This window comes from Notolabrus celidotus, chromosome 11 (assembly GCF_009762535.1).
Source record: "Notolabrus celidotus isolate fNotCel1 chromosome 11, fNotCel1.pri, whole genome shotgun sequence".
NCBI classification, from domain to species: Eukaryota; Metazoa; Chordata; class Actinopteri; order Labriformes; family Labridae; genus Notolabrus; species Notolabrus celidotus.
This window is the reverse complement of record NC_048282.1, coordinates 29,675,761-29,693,099: the sequence shown is the minus strand read 5'-3', so window position 1 is coordinate 29,693,099 and position 17,339 is coordinate 29,675,761. Positions and strand designations below refer to the sequence as shown.

The 17,339-nt window shown below is 40.9% G+C and overlaps 2 protein-coding genes across 4 annotated transcripts; both read left to right on the top strand.

The window, feature by feature from the left end:
* The first annotated feature begins 10 nt into the window (after nucleotides 1-10).
* On the top strand, nucleotides 11-8,269 carry rad21l1 (RAD21 cohesin complex component like 1). 2 transcript variants are annotated; one of them, XM_034695699.1, is made up of 14 exons: nucleotides 11-96; nucleotides 441-615; nucleotides 706-835; nucleotides 1,901-2,000; nucleotides 2,207-2,307; nucleotides 2,795-2,902; nucleotides 4,434-4,535; nucleotides 4,624-4,722; nucleotides 4,955-5,184; nucleotides 5,839-5,920; nucleotides 6,016-6,161; nucleotides 6,271-6,381; nucleotides 6,656-6,730; nucleotides 7,003-8,269. In XM_034695699.1, exons 2-14 carry the CDS (start codon nucleotides 469-471, stop codon nucleotides 7,183-7,185), a joined length of 1,614 nt encoding a protein of 537 aa, XP_034551590.1. In that variant the 5' UTR covers nucleotides 11-96; nucleotides 441-468; the 3' UTR covers nucleotides 7,186-8,269. The 2 variants fall into 2 exon arrangements, with proteins under 2 accessions (XP_034551590.1, XP_034551591.1); XM_034695700.1 differs by having other exon boundaries at nucleotides 93-228.
* Nucleotides 8,270-8,539: 270 nt separating this feature from the next.
* LOC117821441 (syntaphilin) lies at nucleotides 8,540-17,330 on the top strand. Of its 2 annotated transcripts, none has more exons than XM_034695702.1 (5): nucleotides 8,540-8,734; nucleotides 11,954-12,069; nucleotides 12,219-12,305; nucleotides 13,849-13,998; nucleotides 14,166-17,330. In XM_034695702.1, the coding sequence occupies exons 2-5, from the start codon at nucleotides 12,026-12,028 to the stop codon at nucleotides 15,412-15,414; spliced, it is 1,530 nt and encodes a 509-aa protein (XP_034551593.1). In that variant the 5' UTR covers nucleotides 8,540-8,734; nucleotides 11,954-12,025; the 3' UTR covers nucleotides 15,415-17,330. The 2 variants fall into 2 exon arrangements, with proteins under 2 accessions (XP_034551593.1, XP_034551592.1); XM_034695701.1 differs by having other exon boundaries at nucleotides 12,174-12,305.
* The last annotated feature ends 9 nt before the right edge of the window (nucleotides 17,331-17,339 follow it).

Here is a 17,339-nt window from a genome sequence, read left to right as displayed (position 1 = left end):
TTATTTTTAGGTGGAAATCGCAGCTTAGTTTGTGCTCGCGGTGATGTGCACGCGCCTACGCAAGACTGTCAAAAACGCGCCACTTTTAACGTAAAGGTAGGTGGAAACTGGAAATTAGCTACCTTGATATCTTTTCCAAATAAATTGAATTATTTTTAGCACGAAACTACTTCAATTCTACATTTTATTTAAAGGTTGTGCTTGAAATACTGTTTTTTGAAGTTGCAGGTAAGTAGCTGTAGTGCCAGCCACCAGCTAGCATACACAAGTAGCTAGTTGACTTTTTCACCAGAAGTTTTTGGGTTCAAACTCATTTGGAAGTTAATAAATTACAGCTACCAAAAGCGTGCCAATCGTTATACTACCCTGTTATATTGATTTAGCTGACAGAGCAGCCGAAGGTAGGAATGTAAATGCATACATGTCTGTGTTTGTGACAGGTGACAGCTACCTAGCTCTAACGTCAACATGATGTTCTACACTCAACTCTTCACGTCCAAGAGGGGGCCTCTAGCCAAGATCTGGTTGGCAGCTCACTGGGATAGGAAACTCACAAAGGCCCATGTATTTGAATGCAACTTGGAGACGAGCATTAGAGACATCATTTCCCCAAAGGTAGATTTTAAAACATCATACAAACACTTCAAACTGAAACCCCAGGTTTATATCTTTTCTATGTTGTGATATTTTCTGTGATCTTTGTAGATGAAAATTGGTTTGAGGACATCTGGTCATCTGCTCATTGGTGTGGTCAGGATCTACTCCAGGAAAGCAAAGTATCTCCTTGCAGACTGCAATGAAGCCCTGGTTAAAATCAAAATAGCCTTCAGGCCAGGTAGCACATCCTGTTTGTTTTGTCAATGTTATCACAACATTGTTTGAATTGTAGCAACAAATAAAGACAACACAGGGGAATGAAAGAGCTGTGTTGTCAAATTGGACTGGTGGAAATGTTAATTATTGATGTGCAAAGAAAGGAAATGGCTGATACCAAACTGAAGCATTCAGTGAAGGGAGATAAACTTCCTAAATACACATCTACTTTAAACCATATTTGCTTATTTATGGATAAGTTTGTGTGACAGCTTCTCTTGAAGGAATAAGGCCAAAACCTGTACTCTGAAAACGCTGACTGCAGTTTAACACAGCAAAACCTTAGCTTAGTCAGCATGTGAGGAAGCATAGGATCACAAGGTATACTGAATATTTTACTCATCACATTTGTTAGAGTGTCTTGCAGCCAGCAGAAACTAATAGTCTCATACAGCAGCCCTTTTATAAACCCCTCCTTCAAGAAGCTTTTGGTGTTCAGTATTTTTTGAAATAGTTTTAAAGAGTTGTTGATTGAACTGTTTTGTGTGGGTTTTTTAGACAGGAGTTTTCAGTGTGGCAGTATTGGGATGTGCTGGCATTTGCTTCTCTGGTTTTCTTCATCCTATTCTTTATAGAGGGGATATGCTCAATAAGAGAGCACCACCAGAGGGGGACATTTGCGTAATTACCAAAATGACTCAGTTTGAGAAGGAAGGTGCTCAGTGCAACAATGTTAGAAGTGTTTTAAGTTCCTCCTATGTCCAATCTAACACATACTAAACAACTCAGCACAGACAAAGTGTAGGCACATATTTCTGCAGCTCATTATCTTCTTTGATACTCAAGCAACGAGAAGAATGAGCCGTTGGAATCTTAACTATTGTGTAGGATCATGAAGACTTCATCTAATGATGTAGATAAGTGGTTTCAAAGTGACAGCGCACAGCCTGTAGTTTCTGTCTTTATTTTGCTCTACTGATTTTACAGGATACTTCATAACTTGAACTACTGCATGCCGTTCTTACCTCTTCTACTTTAAATCGCTGCATCTATTTGTATTGTTTGTTTCTCTTTCTCAAAACGCCAGGTCAAACAGATATGCCTGTTGAGGGGCTCGAGGCAACAGAGAAAGCCATCACCTTGACTGAAGATTTCACAGCCTTTGAGTCCCAGCTGCCAGCCCCGAGGTACAAAGCAGTTTGAGTCTCACAATAATGACTTCATGTTTGGATAAACAACATGACAGATGTTTTAATTATGGTTTTGCATTTCGAGGCATAGCTTACTGTTTTTATTTTTTACATTTGGATCATTTGTTGTTTCTTAAAGCCAAATAAATGTGTATTTTGTCTGTGTCAACTTAACGCTCTGTTCCGCCCCGGGACACCACTAGCATGGATGTCGAGGACCACTTTTCACTGAACCAGAGCCGAACAGAGGAGATCACTATGAAAGAGGATTTTGGAAATGGCTTCCTGACCTTGATAGATTTTGGTAAGAAGCCTTCACTTCTCATGTCACTTCCTCATCTGATTGGAGTCATGCATGAATATTATTAACTTTGATTAACTTCAAGATAAATTTGAGTTTCTGTTTATTTTTTGTCAACAAGTCTGACAAAAAAATCAACTCAATAATGCATTATGATTACAAACATGTTTTGTGTCGACAAAGCTTAAAATATCTTGATCCTTTGTGCCCACTGTGGTTATTTGTGACCTTTTCTTTGAGATTTACGTCAGCAGCAGGCATTAATATGACTGTGGCTGAGACTCACAGACAGGATAGAAAGTCAGAGTAAACAGAGACACACTGGTGCATTGTTGGTTATGTTGTTATTTTTTCAGGGGCTTTGTTGACTGTAACAAATATATTCAGAATCATAATGCTTACCTGTTAGAGCATGTTTGCTGTGCAAAGCTGACATCCTCCTCTGAATAAGCATTATGTTTTTCCTCCTTTTTTCTGCCCTGATGTGTAGGAGACGAGTCCCAGAGCAACAAGATTGGGCTGCTGGATATTAGCTTTCAGAGTCTGGCTCAGCAGGAGGACGCTTTCGGGGATGAGGACAGAGGGTTCGACCTTCTTGGTAGTGAATGTGGATTTATCACTTTATCAAGAGTTTTGCCTTAAGACTGTATTTTAGCCCTAAAACATACTGTAGTAAAATCAACAATCTTTGCGGTTTAGATTGTACAGCTGGTGTTAACAGAGAGCTTTAACCTCATGCCAAATCAAGCCTGGTATCAGACTATAATGATATTTGTACAGTTAACAGCACTGGGAAGATATAACTGTCACACATTTGCAAAAATTTAAACGAGAAATAAGCTTTTGGATTTGCCAAAAATGTACTGTATAGTTTTTATACATACACTTAGTCAAAAAAGACTGAGACCTTTACATGAGTTAACACCAAAATGAGTCACAAATATGGGGACCGGATCAGACCTAGTTTGTCAGACCAATCATGTCCCAGCACTTTAGAAGGAGCACTGTGCAGTTTCTGGATGAGAGTTGGGATATGTGATGGCAATACAAAAACAATGAAAGCTACACTAACAGTCAAAAGTGTGGAAACACCTTCTCTGTCAAGGGTTTGTATTTATTTTAATTATTTGAAACACTGTAGATTAAAACTAAAGACATCAAAACTTTGAAAGAAAATATATGGAATTATTTAAGTTAAGTGTTAAACAAAGCAGAATATGTTTTATATTTTAGTTTCTGTAAAGTAGCCCCCTTTTTCCTTTATTGCAGCTTTGCACACTCTTGGTATTCTCTCAGTCTGCTTCATGAAGTGGTCTCCTGGAATGGTTTCTAATTAACATGAGCCTTGTCAAGAGTTCATTTGTAGAATGACTTGCCTTCTTAATGTGTTTGAGACCATCAGTTGTGTTGTTCGGAGGTAGAGTTAGTACACAATGGATAGTCCTATTTGACTACTGCTGTACTCCATATTATGGCAAAACCAGATTATTTCATAGTTTTGATTTCTTCAGTATTAAACTACAAAGTCAAAAATAATTAGAATAAATAAAAACCATTGAATGAGAAGGCGTGTTCAAACTTTTGACTGGTAGTGTATGTAGATACAAATATTGGCATCCGGCATATGTTTCAGTAAAAAGTCAAAAGTTACTCACAACTAAACTCCATATGGAAATTCTCCCTAACTTGCTCTAGTTTCCCAGGAGTGTTTAAAGTTTGTCAGGCAGCTTAAGAGCAATGTCCTGCTCATAAACTGTGAAATATTTGACCTCACCACATGAATCGGATTTCATACATGCACCATTAGGTTTGGACTTTCTGAGGCTCATTTTGGAAAGAAACACAAATTCAACCTGCTCTCCACATCCTCCAAAGGACCAGTGTTCTTGGGTCGTGTCTTTGAAGAAGCCAGCCTCTGAATTAAAGACAAAAAAGAACAAATATTGTCTGACACAAAGCATGGCCTGTAGTTGATTCTCTCTGCACTCATTCATCCGTCGTGCAGCTTTGTAGCCAGAAAAATCTCTCTGCTGCTATAAATATTAACCTGGATTATTAAATGACGATTCTTTTGCTGTCTTTTTTAAACAAAGAAATAGAATGGATGATTTGTTTTCATGTTCATGTAGACTTCCTGACAAACCCCGGTGATCCCTCTGAATCCCTCAGCTTCGTGCCTGAAGAGCCTCAAAATGAAAATCCTGACATCTCTACCATAAATACTCAACAAGGTACATCACAGTCACACATGTTTTTATCATTGAAAGGGAGAAAATTTCCATGAGGAGAAACTTAAAATGGACTGTATGTGTTTTTCAGATGACCACAGAATGGAGATGGAGACCCCAACACTCAATGAGACCACCTTGCTTGCTAATGAGGAGACAGCCTTTGCCCTTGAACCTGTGGCCATCACTCGTAAGCATAAACTCAAAACTCAAAACTATGTTCCTTCCTCTCTCAACTGTGCAGTATGATATAAAAGTATTTGTGGATGTTCTTTTGCAAAAGCTTGCATCATCCACCGTAAGAACTACAGCCGATATCAATACAAAAAATGAAACAAAAATACAAAAACTTAAAGGGTTGATTTGCTGTAATTTCCTTATCATGCTTCTAAAAGTTGTTCTCATGCTCTCTCTCTTTTCAGCCAACTCAGAGAGGAAAAAGGGGAAAAGGAAGCGCAAGTTGATTGTGGACCAGGAGAAAGAGCTGTCGAGTGAATTCATGAAAGAGCAGCTCTCTGATTATTCAGATATGATCTGCCATTTGGACATAGCCCCCCCAACACTGCAGCTCATGCAGTGGAAGGAGAGAGGGGGAGCAGATAAACTCTTCTCACTGCCATGCTCCAGCATAGTGTCTCCACTGATACAGGAGGTAGAAACACAAACACATGGCAGAATTTTATCCTTAAAACAAGGATTTTAATGATAATGTGATTTTATGTAACATTTTGGTTAAGTACTTTTCTGTTTCTTTCCCATATCAATAACGGTAGTAGCAGTGACGCCACATCTAAAGACAGGATTGATCATTTTTGAAGAAGTGCAGCATATGCTAGTTTACACAGGGAAGGAACAACAGGCCGATATGCACATACAAAGTCACATTGAAGCGGGACTCAAGAGCTTTGACAATATGCTTCAATCCTGTGTTTTTCTAAATCTAAGTTTCTACTACAGAGAGATGGACTAACTATTTTTACATCTCACACCAATCATGTGTTTTAGGGTTCAGCATGGCCAGACTTCACTTGCACACAGTGTGTCCCTTATGATTGCACATCCAGTTTGACTAACAACACTTAGCTGACCAGCATACTCCATATTATGAACAACTGGGGCATTTCAAAAACTTTAAGGGTAAACTAGGCTGTTTTTTAGTCATGCAATGACAGAGGTAGTTGCATACAGAGCTACTAGTACACCATATGGCTAGGGACCAATACACTGTGCTGTTACACTACTTATCAGAAGTGAGCACTAAAAATAAAAGGCAGCTCTTATTGTAAAATCTCAATTTGCTTTCCAGCTCTTTGCAAAGAGTGTTTTCCAGGTGAAAATTACCAGTGTGTGTGAGGAGGCTGAGGTGATGCGCCAGGATGGACAAGAAGGTAGGACCCCACATTATCAAACTGTGAAAAAATCTCATTCTTTTTTATGTTAGTCTGATTTGTCAAGAGAATCTGCATTGGTATGTCTCATACAGCTCAGAGGGGCATCAGTGCCCTCACCACAGAAAGCTTCAGTGTTGTAGATTCATCAATGGGTCCTGAGCAACCACACAACACTGAGCTGACTGTCCTCGCTCACATGAGTGACAGCCACCAGGAGGAACACCCAGAGCATGCACAAGTAAGCATTAGCATGTCAGGTGTAGAGACAATATGTACTCTACATTTGATAAAGATTACATCCACGATGCATTTGTTTTCCATTTATTTTAATGCTGTGTTTCTGTTAGGATAAAAACAGGTCTGAGTTCACTCAGCCAGAACTTCCATCAGAGGACTCCATGTTTGTCCATCCATCTTTCATGGAGCAGACGACTCAGTCAACTTCCCTCCACACTCAGGTGCTTGAGAACACACAGACACACACGCACACACACAGAGTTACAAATAGAAACTGAGCAGGGAATATTCTCTGTTGGAATCTACATTTCATCAGCCTCATCTTTGGAACAAAATTAAACTAATAGTGGATGTTTTATCTGTGAGAATGGGTGGCTCAGTAGGCGAGCAACGATCTATCAGTGTTTGCCAGATGGCCGGTGTTAATTTCCCATGCTGCCTTGGAGATGTGCCCGGCATCAGTGACTGAAATAACGTCCCTTTTTCAACCTGCAGTCTATGCTGGACAGCCAGGACTTTGCGGAGAGGAAGATAACCGGGCGTGCTCAAAAGCTTCTCAACACACTCAAAGTAAGGAGCTAAAAATAAATGTTCAGGTTTGACTCACTGTAAAACCAACCAAATCATCGTACAAATCTTATTTTACATTTTTAAAAGCCTACATGTTCATGATACAGGACTTTTGTCTCCTTGTGAGGCTGTATCTGCTCTATTCCCAGCTCAAGTGAATGATACAAATCTATTATTGCAGTGGACAGAGATTCACAAACAGGAGAACACAAAGGATTAGAGATGATGTTGGGGAATTAAATTCTGTGTGTTTGCGTGTGTTCGCCTGGCAGGACCAAAGCAACAGCAATACCAGCTTCAGTCTGGAGGCACTGTGTGAAGGTGGAACTCGCTGGAGCGCTGCGACCACTTTCTTCTGTTTTCTTGTCCTGAAGAAACAAAGAGCCCTTGACCTTTGCCAGAGGGCACCTTATGAGGACATCTTCGCCACACCTGGACCCCAATTCTACGATTAGTAGAAGAAAAAAAGAACAGTTTGTATGCAATGTGTAAAGCTTTAAGCAACTTCAAAAGAATAATCTCACTTATATACATGCCACACAAGTTTGTGTGTCTCAAAACTTGTACATACTCTTGTGTTTGTTCTTCAGTTTCATTTTTGAAATATTTGGGGAAGTAACAATGAAGGATTATTTTGTCCAAAGCTCTTCATCAGACTATTTTATTCGACCTCTGACATCAAACTATCAGATACAAGATTTGGGTTTGACAACCTATTTTAAGAGATCTGCAAGATCGTCTACGGTTATTTATTTTTTTACTGCTGTTTCATAACGTTGTTCTTGTGTTATTTCAGGAGTTACATCTCCTGTATGTTCAGTTCCTCTTTTATTAACCACTCACTGTATTTAAGACCTGATGTCCACCATGTATCAGTTAAAAATGTGTTTTCTCTAAGAGAGGAATACATGATCGTTTAAGTGTTCAGTTCCATTTTAAAGTACAGGCATACATGACTTCTGTGTAACATAGTCTTCTAGCATCTATTTGAATAAATAAACAGCTTAATATTACTAGATTTGTAAAATGATTATAGAACAGCTGAGGTTAAGGATATGAAAATCACTTCAAGTGTTCCCCTGTCATTCTTTATTTTGAATATTGTAAAAAGCTTTACAAGTATTTTGTTTATGCACGTTCTGTACAGCACTAAGCTATTCCCTCAGCTACACCATAACTGGTGTATTATTATAATTATTTGCATAAAGTTATATTTATTTGTTCGACTAAACTTTTAACATGTGTGTCCTCTTTTAGATTCTGTGCTCAGGCTTTCTTATATAATATATAAGTGGTTCTTTCATGATGGTAGGTAATGAGCACTTATGTAACTCAGAAGCTCAAAGGGTTTGGGACTGACCTGATAAAACTGGAATTCTGTTGCATTCATATTTTGCACTTATTCTTGGAGTTCATTATGTAAAAAGTATGGCACATTTAAGAGTTTGTGCCAATTTAAGTGTTGTTTTTCTTCCAGGAGAATGTAATTATTGTTCATTACCTAAGTCATTGTGGATTTTATTAAAAGATGTAAATGATTACGGTTTATATGCTTCTTATTTTCCAATGAACTTTGCTTTACTGTTCCTCTGCACTGCCATCCATCATGTGAGGTGTGTGAACACGGTGTACCGGCAGCTGATCCTCATCACTCTGCCTCCTGTCATTCAGGGAATAAACAGAAGCAGCTTTAACACCATTTAATAAAAATCCCCTCCATGTAAACACCGTCAATAAGCACTAATGTGCAGTTAAACCCTGTCACATGAAGCATTATTGCACTCATCATCATCCCCCTACTGTCTCTTTAAGAAGCAGCGATGCAGCAGACGCAGTCGCCTCATTTCATCTCCGGGCTTCATGGCTGCAGGATGGACTCTCATCAGCATCATCACCTTCATCAGCATCTCTTCTTCCTGCTGCCACCGGGGACTCTTCATCAGCCAGCAAGTGTGGCGGGAACCGAGGCTCTTCTACGGGGTTCAACTTCCACCTGCAGAAATGGTAGAGTTTGATCTATCACTGTTGTTATTTCAGGCTGTATCGTATTGTTCGCCTGTAGCTCCCAGGATTTGTTTTTAGACTCATGGAGTTATCCCTGTTAAGTAACCGTATGTAGGACACAGCTGGGATTCAATTTGTTAGTCAGCTGTTTGTGCCAGAAGCGACCCGAGCTGCGTCTTCTTATATGGAAAGTACCTGCTGGATGTCCTGTTTGGGGACGCCTCTGTACTCTGCTGCAAAAAAACAACAACAGAGACAGAGACTTTCTGGTGTTTTAGTTCTCCTGCTGTAATCATCATGACACCAGATGTAGCCTGCTTATCTAACATTGCTTTACTGTGGGCGACAGATGTAAGAAATCCTGCGATTTAATACCACAATGATTATTCAAGGACAAAGCGCAACATCCCCGCACCTCCTCCTGACTGAGAACATCCATCAGACTGTCCCGTTTTCATGTTTTAATGCAGCTTTAACTCAGTTTCCTCCTCCTCCTGTGTGCTGCTCGCCTCCACAGTAAACACCGATCCTTACACTTACGTAAGATGATTGCGTATTTCTCACCAATAACGTACTTCCCACTTGTTGCGCAGACTGGAGAAGAGAAGGAGGTGAGATTTCCTGTCTCTGTATCATTGTCCTAGAATTTAAATATAGGACTGAACTGGACAGCTTTTCATAATCAGCACAGTAGTAGAGGTGTGATGTGTTTTGCAGCCTCCACAGAGATTTTTTTTCCAGACCTGCAGGTATATATTTAGGCCCTGATCAGCAGGTTCCCAACAGAGCTGCAGGAATCAAGGGAATTTAGGAAGATGAGAACACTTTGTCCTTCTTTTTGGGATTTTTTCTGTGGAATAGGAACGAGTGTTGCCATAACTGGGTTGTGTAACAGAGCCACCTGATATTGAGAGAGTCTCTTTAAGCAGCTGCCATCGAGGTCATTGAGTTCATGTCCTATTTCTCTGCCTAATTTACTCTCTGAAATTAAAAATATATACAAGATGGATTATTTCCAATGTATTTCTGTATTTAGTCTTCGATTTGACAGCTTTTACATCAATAAAACACCATGAAATGACTAGCATTAGCCAGTATAGTATATAGAGTACCTAACTTGGGTAAATAAACATGTTCTCTCTTTAGAATAGAATATATCTTTATTGTCATTGTACATTGTACAACGAAATTGAGGTGCAACCCCTTTCAGTGCAAAAGATGCATAAAAGAACAGAAGTAAAAGAAAATTAGAAAAATCATAAAAACATTAAAAAAACTGTGGACAAACAGTCCCATTTTATATTGCATTACTTGGCATTTAGTGCACTTATTGCTCTGGGATAAAACCTACTGTTCAGCCTGTTTGTCCTTGTCTTAAATGTCCTGTATCTCCTACCTGAGGGCAGAAGTTCAAACAGGTGATGTCCTGGGTGTGTTTGGTCCCTGAGGATGTTTCTCTTTAATACTCTATATGATGCTGCTCGGTGCACAGCACACTTTAAAGCTCCTGTAAGGAGTTTTTAGCTGGTTATAAAACACACTGAAATGAATGTTGATGTCTCTTTGTGATCTAGAAAAGCAAAGAATAATTCATAGAATTTAATAATAATAATTCATAGAATTTATATAGCGCTTTTCTTAATACTCAAAGTCGCTTTACATAAGGTGAAAACTAAAAAAATTAAACATGTAAATAAAAGAAAACAGGGACAGAGGTGGGGCGGGGGGAGAGGTCATGTGTTCTATGCTTTGGAACAGGTAGGTCTTGAGGTGGTTTTTAAATGAGAGGAGAGACAGAGTTGCGGATGTGTGGAGGGAGAGAGTTCCAGAGAGCGGGGGCAGCGATGGCAAAGGCTCTGTCCCCCAAGGTGTGTTGCTTGGACTTGGTGATAGGGGACAGGAGGTTGGCATCTAATGATCTGAGGCGGCGAGATGGGGAGTGGCGTTTGAGGAGGGCAGTCAGGTAAGAGGGGGCGAGGTTATTGAGGGCTTTGTAGGTGATGAGCATTAATGAGCCCATAAGAAGGCCATTAGCATTGAGATTTGTTATTTCAAAATAGCAATTTTTAATGCCACTGCAGGGAGGTGTGTCACATGAAGTCAGGAACATAAACCGAATACGTAACAGTCAGTTTTTGGGGTTCCTAAGGGGAAATAGGTCTTGACTATGGTCCTATGTGAATACTCCCATTGTGCTCAGCAACATGTAGTTTATATGCCGATATGTAGCTCTTACTAGTACCATCTGTTATCGCTGCACTGCCAGCTACCTGCTACCTGCATGGTTGAGCACAGCCTGCGGTATCGCTGATAGTTGTGTGGTACGAATGGACCCACTGCCAAAGACTAATTTGCAGAGATTTCCCTGGTCACCCCCTCCTGCTAGTCACATGTTGTGTTAAACTGAAGAGTCTTTCCAATGAAGCCAGCACTCCACAAGGTTTATTTGCTCAATAGTGTACAATGTTTTTCTTTAAATGCATGATTATGACCTCATGAGGGAGAGAAGAGTTAAAAACTATGTATCCAGAATGCTTTGCTATCTTTGCAAGCAACGCAGTATCAGGGTAAAAATACTGTAATACCTCTCTCTGCATTTTCTCACATAGATAGGACAAAATCAGCAAAGAGATAGGATGTCCACAGGGGGCACCAAAATCAACACGTTCCTCAGCTGAGCTTTGGTTGAAACTTTGACTCAGAAGTCTACCCCTGTCCTGTTAGCTAACAGTTATGCTAACAGACATGTTTAATTGACTACATGCAAAAAAAAAAAGACAACAAGTATCCCAACCAGCAGTCACTGAATGTCACATTTTCTTTGTTTTTGCCCTTTGACCCTGTTTATGTGACAGTTTATCATGCTCCTCTGCAGACGGGGAGCACACAGCTCAGAGAGAGGCAGCTGCACTGAGTGTGAACTCACTGTGTCCTCTTTGTGTCAGCACAGAAAGAAGGCTTTATTTGCTGCTGGCCCAGACTATTTTTTTCAATTAGAGTTAGGGTTAGACTATTGTCACTGACTTCCAGTAAGAAACACATAATGATGACACACAGTGTGCCACAAAGCTGGAGGAAAAACATCGCTTTACTACCCTGGAAAGTGTTCAGGAGACAGCTGTTTGTGACGAGTCTGTCGTCTCTGCTTTTAGGATATGCATGATTTAGATTGTTATGACCAGATTCACAGCTTTTCTCTGTCATGTGTTGTTGTTACAGTGAGGCTGTGAGGGCTCTTAGCGCCCCTCTGTAGAGACAGCAGTGGAAAGGTTGGAGGTCCCTCGCTCATCAATGTCTCTCACTCCAAGTAGGAAGCCCTCCTCAGGTCAGCGCAGGTATTGTTGCTTTCTTGTTTCACCTTTGTTTAAAAGTTGATAATGCAGGAAAAAATTTGATAGAGTGTCTCTAAGCTGTGTATTTTTGAATCAATACTTTCAAGGCGCTCAGTGGAGACTAATGTGGGCATCGGGCGATGTTCCCACAGTGACACATCCAGTACTCACACCTACCCGAATCGAGTGAGGACAGCTGATGGCAGTCCAACGGCCCGGACTTATCCAAGTACACCCAGGTAAAATATTTAGCATGGGGAACTCTCCAACCATTTCCTTCTTGACACATTCACATCGCAGTGAAGAGGAGGAGAAGGAGGAGAAGGAGGATGTGGATAAGGAGGAGGAGGAGGAGGAGGAGGTGGATAAGGAGGAGGAGGAGGAGGAGGAGGAGGAGGAGGAGGAGGAGGAGGAGAGGATTGGACATTTCGTGTGAAGGCGATAGAGTGACCAGTGTTGGCCGTGTGACAGACTGTGACCTCTCCCTGGGCATTAAACAGCTGGGACAGACTCTAGCAGCTGTCTGATCCTCTCTTCCACTCCTCCCAACTTTAAGTAAACTAGGATGGACACAATCAGAAACACTTTTCTTTATAGTTCAGTAAGACTGAACAATACCCCAAGCTACAGCCTCCAAGACAACTTGAGTTATTACCAAGATATTCCTGATAAAACATCAACAAAACAAGAAAAACAAATCATTAAATGCTGCACTGAGAGATTCTTGCAGGGCTTTCTTCAGATCCCCAGACCGTTCTATTAAATAGAACTTTTCTCAGTTCTATAAATGTTTGTCATCTTACTGACTGCACTCAAATGGACAAACGTATTTGATTGGACATCTGTCAGAAAACCACAGTGCTGTACCTTATCATGGAAGACCGCAGTAGAGCTTCATCTCTTTATTTAACATCGACTGTTACGCAAAGATCAAACAAAATGCTTTTAATCGTAAAATTTTAGTTTGACATTTGTGTTTATCTTGTGTAAAATCGATTATATATTTTAAACAAAGACCCAACATCAAGACAGAATAAGATCCAGTCCCATCTTACAGACAGGACTCAGTCTGATCTCATCTTAATCCACCATGAGCAGCATTTAGCAAGTTACAGGGGCATGGACGAACTTCCTTCAACAGGCAGAAACCTCAAGCAGCACCAGACTCATGTTAGACACACATCTATTGAGACCGAAATCAAAATAAATAAGAGATTTATAGCTCTTACTGGTAAAAAATTAAAAACAATTATCCATTGTAATGGAGGATGGATCCTAAGATGTCACCAGTAGGCAGATGAGGAACTTCTGTTTTATTGAGATGTCTGATTTGACACAGCTGATGCAGCCATTTAATAATGCCTTCTATGGATTAGATATAATTTCTTGGTAAGTTTTGCCTTAAATTCCACTTATTATGTATTTAATAAATAATCACTTCTTTCATTGATGTTATTCTGTTATTCTTGAAACATCCATGCTTTCTACTGTAAAATATATACATTGCTGTTTAGGTTTATTCCCACTATGAGGTGGTTTCTTGCGTCCAGGTTTTCCATTCACTGAAATGGACTAAACAAAAACATCATCAAATATTTATGAGTGATTTCAGAGTAGAACTCCTCTGCTGTTGCATAGTTTTCTCTGTGTGTGGAACAAAAACAGAGTTCTGGCTGGGTTCTGTTTACTTTCTGTATCCAGACTTTATATTCACACTTTGGATGAGAGATCAAACAAAGTGCTTTATGTGAATGACCTCCTCCTACCTGTGTGCTGATTCAGGCGGCAGGCAAAGCACACAGCGTGCAGTGACAACCATGGGATCAGGCCTCCCACCCCGGAGCAGTACCTCACACCTCTGCAGCAGAAGGAGGTGTGTATACGACATCTTCGAGCCAGGCTGAGGGACAACGTGGAGAGACTACAGCACAGGTGAGACCTTCTGATTCTAAAGTCGTGGGTGTTGCATGTTATGCCAAGTTTTGTTGTAAACAGTAACGCTTTTTACTCTGTATAGAGTGGTGCTTGATGGTGGTGTGATAAATGTAACTATGCTTTTTTATTTTGTGAGCTTTCCACTTCTCTTTCCTCTTCTTCAGGGATTGTGAAATAGATGAGTTGAGGACTCAGCTGTACAGGATGCAGGAGGACTGGATCGAAGAGGAGTGTCACCGAATTGAGGCCCAGTTAGCTCTTAAAGAAGCCCGCAAAGAGATCCAGCACCTTCATGAGGTAATGGACTCAGTTCGCTCCAACCTGGCACCCCAAGACCCCCATGAACCCAAGCAATTCTCAGGGTTGCACGCAGCTCGGCCTGGGGGGAGGTCTCGCTCTTGTGGTTGTTCTCCAGCTAGCACTTTGAGTCGCAGCACCACCCACACCCGGATGAGCAGCGAGGCGCTGCAGCTGGAGCGCAGCCCTAATGCTCCTGAGTCTGGCAGAGCATCTCGCCCTGCGGGCCAGACACACCTGCTCCTAGAGGCTGCCCTCCTGACAGATCAGGGTCCACAGCAGAGCCACATCCGCCCGCCCCCAACTGTCCCGCGCTCTGCCACCTTTGAAAGACTCTGCACCGGGGGCGCGATGCTGCCAGTCTCACACTCCTGCCACACTCTCAGTAGCAGCTGCCAGTGCAGCGGCCACTCCTACCTCCCTCATCATCACCTGTTCCTGCACTTACCTCAGGAGGAGCCCCCACAAACAGCTGCAGCTACTGCTACCCCTGTTTCTGATCCAATCCCGACTCCCAGTCCTGCAGGAGAGAGGAAACCAGAGGTGCGTTCTCAGGCCTGCAGCCCCACCATGACGTGGCTGTGTGAGGAAACGGCTGCAGAAGAAGAGCTGAGTGTGATTTCTTTACCCACAGCAGACGTCACACCACCAGAATCACAGCCTCTCCAAACAACTCTACCTGTTGTTTACCCACCTGAGCATTCATACAATGTTGAGCCGCTTCCACAGGACCCACCAGAGATAACAAAGAAGCCAGCTGAGCCACAAACCTGCCAGCCCCAATCTGCACCTCCACTCCCCGTCAGACAGGAGGCCACACTTCTAGAGATAGACGAGGACAATATAGATGAATCTGAAGGTACAAACGAGGACAGTCCTCCCCCTCAGCTCTGCCACTGGAGCCGATACTTCCTCGTAGACCTGTTAGCGTTAGCGATGCCGGTAGTCCCGACCGTGGCGTGGCTGTGTAGGGGAACTCCACGGGAAGTCATGCCCGTGTATCACATCGGCTCCCTACTGAGAGGGTGCTGTGCTGTGGCACTCCACTCACTCCGCCGCCGGGGTGCAGGCAGGGGACGCAGGCCCGCCAGCATGAATGGAACAACATCAATATGACTTTCTGCTCCCTCTGACATTAACAATACAACTCCAAACCCCTGCAGGCTCATCAACAGTGACGCTAACTTTACTTTAATATATTTTAGCCATCGCCACGTGTTTAATATCCTATAAGAGTCTTTAGATTTAACATTACTCCCTTGTGGTTTTGTGGTCATGCCTTGCCTCTGAGAACAAAGGATTAGTTGTACATTATTAAACACTTTCATTACTGAAGTATACTTACTGCTTCTGCCTGCAGATTAAGTGGTTTTCTCTGTATTAGAATTTGCATGTAGCCCGCAGTTTTGTTGGGCTCTCTTGCTTGATCTAAAAAGCCCCTTTGATTTAGATGAACCATCCTCCAGGCGGAGACACTCGGTTTATTTCATGAAAAGAAATAAAAAAGGGAAACTGTCTGTTCCTCTTTCCTTCTCATGACGTGTTTTTAAAATGCTAATAAGAAACGGTGAAGTCATGAGAGTGTTAAAATCATGTGGCAACAAAACCCCACAAAATCCGAGAGATAAATTAGAGTCAGTGCTTTTCTCACACATCTCGTATTCTGAGAAAGTGTTCACACAGGGCGACGTGAATGTAGGCAGCAGGAGGTGGAAAGTATTCTTTTTTGTACTTCTATTTCCTCCAAGGACATACTGAATATAAAAAAAGCAGAGCATGTGCATCAAATCTGGTACTCAGGTGCAGAACAAACAGGTCACTGATCTTTTTGCCAATAAATGAAAACTGGGAGTTTAAAATTGTACAGACTCTTTCTTTTATGTATCTGGGACATTCACTCAGAGGCCAGAAGCTGCTTTACTTGCAGCTGTTTTTTGAATGCTGTTATCTACAGATCATGAGTTCTTTGTTGGGTTATCTGAAAAACAAAACAAGCTTTGATATCATCAGAATATGAGACAACAACTTTTTATCACAAGTCATCATAAAATAAAATCTTTGATTTGGCACCTTTACAGCTTAAACTGAAAAAGTCAGATCAAGGGAAATCCTTTATTAATCGACACATCAGACTCTACCTCCGTCAATTATGTATCTTTGTTTAAAGTTATGATAGTGATCTCAAAAGCTCAAACCTAGGTAATCAAATAAACAAGACCCCTCTTTTCAAGGTGCATCTTAAACAAACATTTTTTCCCCAAGATAAATGATCTTCATCTGCCTTTTCACACATCAAGATGAAGTCACACATATTTTATTTTTTGAAGTTGTCTCTCTTGAGATAAGTGTTAAACAAGCAAAGCTGGTTTTGGCTTTCAAACATCCACAGTTAAAACTTTTTTTCATGAATTATTTACGATATAGAAAAAAAATGCTGTAAAAAATGACTAACATAAATGTGCAGACGACACCTTGATTTGACATCATGGAGATAATGTCTATAACTGCTGAGAAGAAGAAGAGGGCAGTGTATCTTTTGAGTTTGATAGCAGAACATCAATAAACACTGAGCCTCTCTGATCCAGTCCTGAAACATTCACTCATTTGGTTGTGAATCTACTTCTGTGTAATTCTGTAGGCTAATGGAAATCAGGAGAAAAATAATGAAGAAGTCTGTTATGAGGAGTTTTTTTTACAGTGTATTAATCGCCCTGAAAACGCCTGATAGATTCTCTCATTTTAACATAAAACTTGAGTTCTTAAGTTAACTTTTCTCCTGTGTTGGTCGATGTAAAGAATGGTTTATGATTTTGATTACTCATCTTCCAAAGGATCATTTGTGTGTTAACTTTTTTGACTATGGTGTACAGTATAATGGTTACAGATAACAGCTTTATTAGATACATATATTTTTCGAACGTTAAGAATGTGAAGTTTGACTGGTCATCAACTTGATTCTTTAGCTTAAGGCAAAATAATGGCTAGGAGTCAATTTGAATGTATATGGAAAATAATAAAGTAACTTGATTTAATTTGACTTT